The following is an 8,818-nucleotide window of genomic DNA, read 5'->3' as shown; positions in this document are numbered from 1 at the left end:
AGACTCAGAACCTCATACCTGTTCCTTGCCCACCTCCTCAGACATAGAAAGATCCAGAACCTCATACCTGTGCCTTGCTCACCTCCTCAGACACTGGCAGACTCAGAACCTCGTACCTGTGCCTTGCCCACCTCCTCACACGTGGTAAGACCCAGAAACTGTTACCTGTCTCTTCTCCATATGTTCAGACATGGGCAGACCCAGAACCTCCTACCTGTGCCTTGCCGACCTCCTCAGACATGGAAAGATCCAGAACTTTATACCTGGGCCTTGCCTACCTCCTTAGATACGGAAAAATCCAAAACCTCATACCTGGGCCTTGCCCACCTCCTCAGACATGCAAAGATCCAGAACCTCCTACCTGTGCCTTGCCCCCCCTCCTCAGACATGGGAAGATCCAGAACCTCCTACCTGTGTCTTGCCCACCTCCTCAGACTTGGAAAGATCCAAAACCTCTACTTGTGCCTTGCCCACCTCCTCAGACACTGGCAGACCCAGGGCCTCATACCTGTACCAGGGCCCTGCCTTTTTAGACTCCCTGGCCCATATCTCATAACAGGGCCCACTTCCTTGGACAATGAAAGACCAAGCACTTCTTACCTGTGCCTGGGCCTGCCTGCTCCAACACAAGACAGACCTAGTACGTCCTAGCTGGCCTTGGTCTGGCCTTCTCATATACTCAGAGACCCACAACTTCGTTCTCTGTCCTAGCCCACCTTCTCAAACACCGACCCAGGGCCCGTATCTGTGCCAGGCCCCATTTCCTCAGACTGAGGCCCAAAGCTTCATGATACATGTAATAAACTATTTGTTGGACTATGAAAGATCCAGCAACTCTTACCTGTACCTAGTTCTGCCTCTTTGGACACTGATAGACCCTAAGCCTCATACCTTAGTCTGGTGATGACCCCTCAGTGACAGGCCCAACACCCCACCCCACCTTCCAGGACACTGATGGTAGCCCTTATTCAGACTTGACTGATCTCCACAGCCTCAGACACACCTAGGCCCACCACTCACTCTGTGCCTTCTGGCGCTAACTGGCAGACTCCATATCGTATCTAACAGCTTTCTACTGAGCACCTGCCAGAGGCAACAGAAACAGTCAAGTGCGGTGGTGTAAATGAAATAATTGATCAGGCCAATAAACATGAAACTGGAAAAGGAGTGCTCAGAAGAAAGGGAGAATGGTGCTGAAACCATAAAAGAAATCTGAGGGGTGCTTAAGCTAGATCTGAAGAGTGAACAGGCATTACCCAGAGAAGTGCTGAGGGAGCAGCATTCCAGCAGTCTGAAGAGCACATGCAAAGGACCCGTGGCAAGAGCAGCCTTACTTAAGAGAGAGAGAATTAAGCCCCAAAGAAAACGACTGGAGTGACCTGACTTTTCTTTTCTTTTTTTTTTTTGAAACAGCACCTCACATCCTGGGTAGGGTGCTGTGGTGTCATTATAGCTCACAGCTACCTCAAACTCCTGTGCTCAAGCCATCCTCTTGTCTTTACCTCTCCAGTAGCTGGGACTACAAGCACCTGCCATGGGGCTAGTTTTTCTGTTTTTAGTAGAGACGGGTCTCTCTCTTTCTCAGTCTGGTCTTGAATTCCTGAGTTCAAGGGATCCACTCACTTCGGCCTCCCAGAGTGCTGGGATTACAGCATGAGCCACTGTGCCTGGCCATAACTCGACTTTTCAATTCAAGCCAAGAATCCTGTGAGACCAGTACCCTTCTACATACAGTCAGATGGACAAATTCCAGGCTACTGACCTTGGCCAAAACCAGGTGCTCAGATGTCAAGAGAGAGCCCAGCAATGCCAAACAGTGCCTGATTGGAGCCTCTGAGATCTCAACCTGCAGACACAGGTTGCTAGACCTCACCTGTACCTGCAAAGGGCCTTATAAACCCTACCTTAGAGAGGCAACTCCTCAGTGTGACAGTCCGTGCCTCGCCTACCCAGACCCCACCCACTAGATACCCAGTCAAACCAGGTATAATCCTTTGTTCCTTCCTCGGGCAACTGAGACTCTATGTTGACCCAAATGCAATGCAACCTTGCAGTCCAGCATCTCAGACTGGTTGTAGACTCTCAGGTTTTTACAAGACCCTGAGCACTGCCTACCACATCTGACTAGATGCTGAGACCAGGAAGCTGACTGACTCAAGGCACTCCGTCCTACCCGATCCTAACAGCTCCCCAAACATCAGGCAGCAGACACAAGTCCACACCCCTATGACGACTAAGGCTTGCTTTCCCTCGACAAAAGCCCATGCTACCCACCAAACTGTGCCTCATCCAGCACCTGTGCCTGACCCACCTCCTTAGGTCCAGCCAGTCACACCAATTACGCATACTTGGGCTAGACCCTGCCTTACAATTTCACCTAACAAGTCCAGAAGTACTTTTGTGCCCAGCTGGGACCATGTTTATCCACCTCTGCCAAAGTGACCTGGAGGGAACCAACCAGCCAGGTGAATACACCAGCTCTGAACACAAATGCTTCACCTGGGAGACTGAGCTCTGCCTACTTGTGTCCAGTGCTCTAGACACCTGTCAGAGGCAGGGTCCAGACACCTCAGCTGAGGGGCCTGGATTCACATACCTGACAGTGCCTAATCCTGACCCCTCACTTAAATTGACAGACCAAGGTCCGTGTCCCTGAGCCCAACTGGAACTCTACACTCCTCCCTTGGGATCCAGCTCTTATCCATAACCCTGATCGTGGGAGTCTATATCTGTCTGGCTCAGCTTAAATCTCTCAGATCCACCGTCACCAACCCCTAGCTAATCCCAGCACTAATGACTCCCCAGTGCTGTGGGCTGGATTCACCTAGGCTTAACCCTCCCCCTTCAGGCTTCACCACAAAGACCCAGAGGCACACATTCCTTCACCTGAATCCACTCCTGAAAGAGCCAGCTCTACCCACCTGTGATCAACACTAACCCCTCAGGCCTTCTCAAAAAACTATACCCGGCAGACTGTCTCTGACCAAGTGCCTCTGACCTGCGCTCTCAGGCCACACCTGCAGGCCAGTCCTTCCTACCTGTCCTGCACCCTGGCTGTCACATTGTACCTGGTGGGCCAGCTCCACCTACCTGTGCCTTGACACTAGCTTCTGGGGCTACAGCTGGTGGGCCTACCGTGCATGACGTGGTTCCTCAAACCACACCTGGAAGGCTGGCTCTGACTACCTTACCTACCTGTGCTTGAGCCTGGAGTCCTCAGACCACATCTAGTGAGTCAGTTCTACTTACTTGTGCCTGACCTTGGTCAGCCTTACCTACTGTACATGAACCTGGCTCTTGAGAGCACACCTGAAAGGCTAGCTCTACCTACCCAAATACACAGTATGACCCTGGCTCTTCAGACCATACCTGGCAGACCAGCTATACCTACCTGAGCCTGACCTTGAGTCCTCACACTGCACCTAGTAGGCCAGCATTCCCTACCCACATTTGAACAGGGTTCCTGAGATTGTACCTGGTAGGTCACCCCTCCCTACCTGTATCTCACACCTCATAACTCATCTAACACATCCCGTTCTTCTTACCCAGACTTGACTATGACTTTTTTTTGTTTTTTTAAGACAGTCTCACCATATCACCCTTGGTAGAGTGCTGTGGCATCACAACTCACAGCAACCTCAAACTCTTGGGCTTAAGAGATTCTCTTCTGGGCAGCACCTGTGGTTCAGTGGGTAGGGAGCTGGCCCCATATATGGAGGGTTCAAACCCCGCCCTGGCCAAACTGTAACAAAGAAATAGCTGGGCATTGTGGTGAGCGCCTGTAGTCCCAGCTATTCAGGAGGCTGAGGCAAGACAATCACCTAAGCCCAGGAATTGGAGGTTGCTGTGAGCTGTGATGTCACTGCAGTCTACCAAGGGCAATAAAGTGAGATTCTGTCTCTACCAAAAAAAAAAAAAAAAAATAGAGAGAGAGAGAGATATTCTCTTGTCTCAGCCTCCCAAGTAGCTGAGACTACAGTCACCCGCCACAATACCCAGCTATTTTTTGTTGCAGTTGCCATTGTCGTTTAGCTGGCCCAGGCCAGGTTCAAACCCGCCACCCTTGGTGTATGTGGCTGGCGCCGTAACCACTCTGCTACGGGCACCGAGCCTTGACTATGACCTTTTATGCCTCAATGGACATAGTTTTATGAACCTGAACCCTGATCTTGTCTCCAGAGACCTTACCTGACAAACCCTGGGCCTGCTTTGCATGTTCTTCAGATTTGACAGACCCAAAGATACAAACATGTGTCAGACACAGACTCCACAGACCCTACCCAAGAAGCTCCATTTCACGTGCCTGAGCCTGGCCACACCCCTAAACCTTGCCTCTGAGAAGCCCCTACCTATACAGAACCACCACCTGGGAAATCCAGATCTACCCACTTATGCCAGATCCCAGCTGCTCCGATCTCACCTGGAGACCTACTGCATCCCCTGTCTTCACTTCACGTCCTCAGAGGTCATCTAAGAAGTAACAGTTCTTTCAAGGTGGGCCTGACTCTGGTTCCTCAGGCCTCACCTGACACAGCCGCTCTACCTACCTGTGCCTGATCTCGACTACATGCCGGAGTTCAGTGAACCTGGCCATGGCTCTTCACATCATCTACCTCTGCTGGTCCTTGGTTTCACAGAAGTCACATGACGAACTCTACCCACCTTGCTAGACCCAGCTTCTCAGACTTAGGATTGTATCTCAGCAACTCAGGCCTTACCTGTGCGACCCAACAGTGGTGTGTGGGTCTCTCCCCACTTAACCCTCACACCTCATCTGCCAGACTTGCCCCATGCACCTATATCAGAGCCAGACGCCATAGCCCTTCCAGACAGACACAGTTCTCCATCCCTTTGCCTGACTCCAGATTATATGTCTTCTCCCAGGGGATCCAGGACCACACCACTCCCCACCCCCCAGACTCATGGGTCACCGGAGGACACCGTTCTGACCTGGAGTCATGGCTTTTACTCTCCTTTGTCACAGCCAGCTTTGTCTGCCTACCTTCAGCTCCAGCGTCCTTCCTTGACCAACCCAGTTCCACCTACACATGTCTCATCTTGGCTCCTCAGGCTTCCCCTAAGAAACCCTGTAAGACATACACCTTTGTCTGGTTCTAACTTCTGAGACCTCAGGCAGACATGGCTCTATAGACCATGCCTAGAGGACGCTACTCTACACACCTGAGCTGAACAGACACTTCCCTCAGCCCTGACAGACCTCTGGCTGCTTACCTTGGCCTGCGGGGAGCTTGGTAAGGGCCGTGTCACCAAACACTATCTGACTGACGAGGGCCTCAGATTTCCCACCCTACAGACGCGCGTCTGTAGACCTTTCCCGATCATGAGCCTGTTAGACGGTGACTTGCAGTGTCGCTCCTCAGCTCACCTGTCTGCGCTTCATCTGTCCAAACTTCCTACTCCTCAGGCACATCCCCACCTCTGTCATCTGGGATCCTCAGACCCTACCCCAGCCAGACTGTGATACCACAGACCATAACCTGGACTTGTTCCGAATTCTCAGAGGCTTCTGGGACATCCTGAGCTCAGCCCATCACACCGGGTCAGGAGATTGAGAACCAGATGACCTATGTTTGCCTAATCCTGGGTCCCAAAAATGTTATTTATTTATTTAAATTTTTTATTTAAGATAGGGTCTTACTTTGTCACCTTCAGAAGAATGCCATGGCATCATCATAATTCACAGTAGCCTCAACCTCTTGGGCTCACACAATCCTCTTGCCTCGGCCTCCCAAATAGTTGGGACTATAGGCGCCCACCACAATACCCAGCTATTTTTAGAGATGGGATCTCACTCTTACTGGGGCTGGTTTTGAATTCCTGAGCTCAGGCAATCCTGAGGACTCCCGCCTTGGCCTCCCAGAGTGCTAAGATTATAGGAATGAGGCACGGCATCCAGCCTCTAAAACCACTGAAGTGATTAACCACCCACTACCTGACCCTCACTTTTCAGAACCAGTTGGAGAGACCCCCATGTACATACCTGTCCCATGACACAGACCTATACCTCTTCCTACAGAGTCAGTTTGAACAGCTGCACACAACTTTGGCCCTTTAGACCTCTCCTGATAGAACCATCTTTAAATACCTGGGTCTCTCCTCCAGAATTCACTGACTTCACCTTTCCCTGCCCTGGCTTCTCCTCACAACTCACCTGTACCTGACCTGGCTCCTCTTTGGAACTCACAGCCCCAAACTGGCTCTCCACGTGCTGTCTAGGCCATGAGAGGCCCCATGGTTTATCTCTGCCTCATCCTGACATACAAAGCAGCCCCGTGACTGACCCCAACAGAGCGAGCCTTACCACTTATGCACACCTTTACCAGCCTGGACTCTTCCCCGCTCACCTCAGGGTCAGTGCCATAACCCTGAGCCAGACCCGATGCCTCTATCTCGCTGCACGAACCCTAGCTCCAGAAACTTCACCTGTTCCTGCCTCTGGGTTCTTCAGACATCACCTTGATTCTGCAGTATACGCTCCAGTGCCTCCAGCAAGTCCCCCTTCAGCCACCATGCTCTGTTTACCTGGCTTAGGCCTCCACTGTGTCCACTCCAGCCACTCACGCCTCACTAGCTAGCCCTGGCCCCTAACTGTCATTCCTAGGCCTTACCTGGGAGACCCCCCCCTCCCTAAACCGCAACCCACAATGCGTGCTGGGAGGACTTGGACAGTGCAATCCCTGCTCTGCAGGGCTCCTTGGCTAGCAGGGGCACCTGCACATCCCTGCCCGCCACCTGCTCAGGCTCCAGCAGGAGGGGGAAGGTGCCTCCCCTCCTCAGTAGGCATGCAACAATTGTTAGAAGCTGCACAGTCTCTCTTGACCAGGTTTCCTCATCTGAGCCACAGGATGCAGAATATGATTTGAGTGACTCTTCTCAGTTCTTCCAAGGATGGCACATAACTAGTCCCATTCTAGAAAGAAGTTAACTCATTATAGAAAGAGTGGATGGCTTGGGGCATTAAGGCTTCATTCTCTTCCAGACCCCAGTAGAAAAAGGCCTTTAGAAAGTTCAAAGTGATGAGGTCACACACCTATGGATGCCATCACCTAGCAAAGAGCCTGCAGTCTAAAGGCCTGGAAATAACCCCAGTGGGAAAACCCCCAAACGGCTGATGCCCTCCTCAGCATGCTTGCTATAGCCACGTGTTAGAGCACACACCCATGCCATAACTTGCACCATGTCCTTGCACCCAAGTCTTCACAGCCAGAGTCTCTAAGTAAGCTCACAGCCCTCTCACACCACTGCTGAGCTACATTTTCCTATTAGGAAAGCTACATCGCTTGGCTCCAGCAGAGGTGAATCCCTGTGCCCACCTATTGCTATAGAGCAGTGGACTGCAGCTGTGCCATGCGAGGCACGCTTTGCTCTGCAAGTCCCAGCAGGCACTGTCCAGGCCCTAGGCCAGGTCCCTCCAGCCGCTCCTGTTGCTCCTTTCCAGGCCTACCCAGTCACACCTCTTGCCTCACTCTGCCCCTTGACCTTTATAAAGATGCAGCTACAGCTCAGAGAAAGGTCATCACTGAGAATAACTCACAACCTCAGCTCTGTGAGGGGGGCAGGGGTGACTCTGTTTATCCCTCAGTGGGTGCTGCTGGCAGGCACCCACGGAAGTGACAACCTGGCCTTGCAAACTCTGCCTGCCCCCAGGAAGAAGTTCAACCCTCATCCTAACTGGATTGCTCTTGCCCTGCCAGCCTCTAGGGCCTCCCTACCTTCCCCAAAGCTAGGTATATAGCAGGTACTCAATAAATGCTAACCTGACCTCATGGGCCCCCTCATCTGTGGCTGGCTCAGTGGTCAGACTTGGCAAAGGACACATCACATCATTCACCCAGGCAGGAAGTGCCAATACTTACATCCCAGAACTCAAACATGTTTGCAGGGTCGATTCCAAACTCCTTCACTTTGTTCTAAAAAGACAAAGGGAGAGAGATGAAGGAAGTGTCTGGTAGCAGACACGAGCAGGAGCTCCAGGAGGAGGGGACCTGTCCTGTACCTGGTCCCACCCCACTTCCCTCCCCCAGAGCCCAGCAGGGCAGGGCTGAGCAGCCTAGGAGTCTTGAGTGGGGCCCAGGGTCTGACCACCCAGGGCTGGACACCAGGCCAGCTCATATCCAGCATACCGGGGACTTTGTGCCAGTGAATCTTTATGCTGAGGGGGCTGCACATCCTATATGAGGACCTGGCCCATACCTGGGCCTGTCCAGGACACCAGAGGACATCCCTTCAGATGTCTGGGAGCCTGTCCAAGCACATGCAGGGTCCATCCCCTGGGCCAGACAACACACAGCCCTTCCTATACCTGGGAAAGCGACTCTACCCCAGGAGGCCTGAAGGAGAGAACCAAGCCTGCTCTGTACGTATTCTACTCCCCTGGGCAGACAGGGCCGGGAACCCCTTACCTATTCCCTACAGGAGAAGCCCTATTGTTGGGCCTGAGCTCTGCCTGCAGGAGGCAGCCCATGGTGCTAGTGTGAGCCAGCCTTAGAACGTCCTCCATCGGGCGGGTCAGCCCTGGAGGTGGAGGAATGGTTGGGATGACCTGGTTGTGTTCCCCAGCTGACACAGCTCAGTTCAGCGCCTGCCACACAGCAAGCACCAGGCAAGACTGCCTGGTGCTTAGTCCCGGAGCACACCCTCACCGAGCTCCGCTGAGCCTCCCTTCCCTGACCTCGCACAACCTCACAGCCAGGCAGGCGGTTAAGAACTGGTATACAGGCTCGGCGCCTATAGCTCAACCGGCTAAGGCGCCAGCCACGTACACCTAAGGTGGTGGGTTCGAATCCCCAGCCCGGAC

At 52.8% G+C, this 8,818-nt stretch overlaps 1 protein-coding gene and 1 long non-coding RNA gene across 10 annotated transcripts in view; both read right to left on the bottom strand.

Annotated features, from left to right (window-relative positions):
* LOC105887633 overlaps positions 1–1,422 on the bottom strand; it is a 7,998-nt gene extending 6,576 nt beyond the window's left edge. For 4 of the 9 annotated variants that reach the window (XR_002774909.1, XR_002774906.1, XR_002774910.1 and 1 more), the window contains exons 1-2: positions 475–1,422; positions 5–131 (exon numbers count right to left, since the gene is read on the bottom strand). This is a non-coding gene — a long non-coding RNA (uncharacterized LOC105887633). Of the gene's footprint in view, positions 1–4; positions 132–229; positions 281–327 lie in introns of those variants that run through there. The other 5 variants (XR_002774911.1, XR_002774908.1, XR_002774904.1 and 2 more) reach the window with 5 other exon arrangements.
* Positions 1–8,818, bottom strand: part of GPI (glucose-6-phosphate isomerase) — a 38,532-nt gene that overhangs the window by 13,742 nt on the left and 15,972 nt on the right. The window contains exon 9 of the mRNA XM_023516891.1: positions 7,878–7,931. Coding sequence (XP_023372659.1) covers positions 7,878–7,931 — 54 coding nt within the window. The remainder of the gene's footprint in view (positions 1–7,877; positions 7,932–8,818) is intronic.

This window comes from Otolemur garnettii, unplaced genomic scaffold (genome assembly GCF_000181295.1).
Source record: "Otolemur garnettii isolate 467f Iridium unplaced genomic scaffold, OtoGar3 scaffold00100, whole genome shotgun sequence".
Lineage (NCBI taxonomy): Eukaryota > Metazoa > Chordata > Mammalia > Primates > Galagidae > Otolemur > Otolemur garnettii.
The sequence above is the reverse complement of the archived record's forward strand: the minus strand, read 5'-3'. Positions and strand labels throughout refer to the sequence as shown.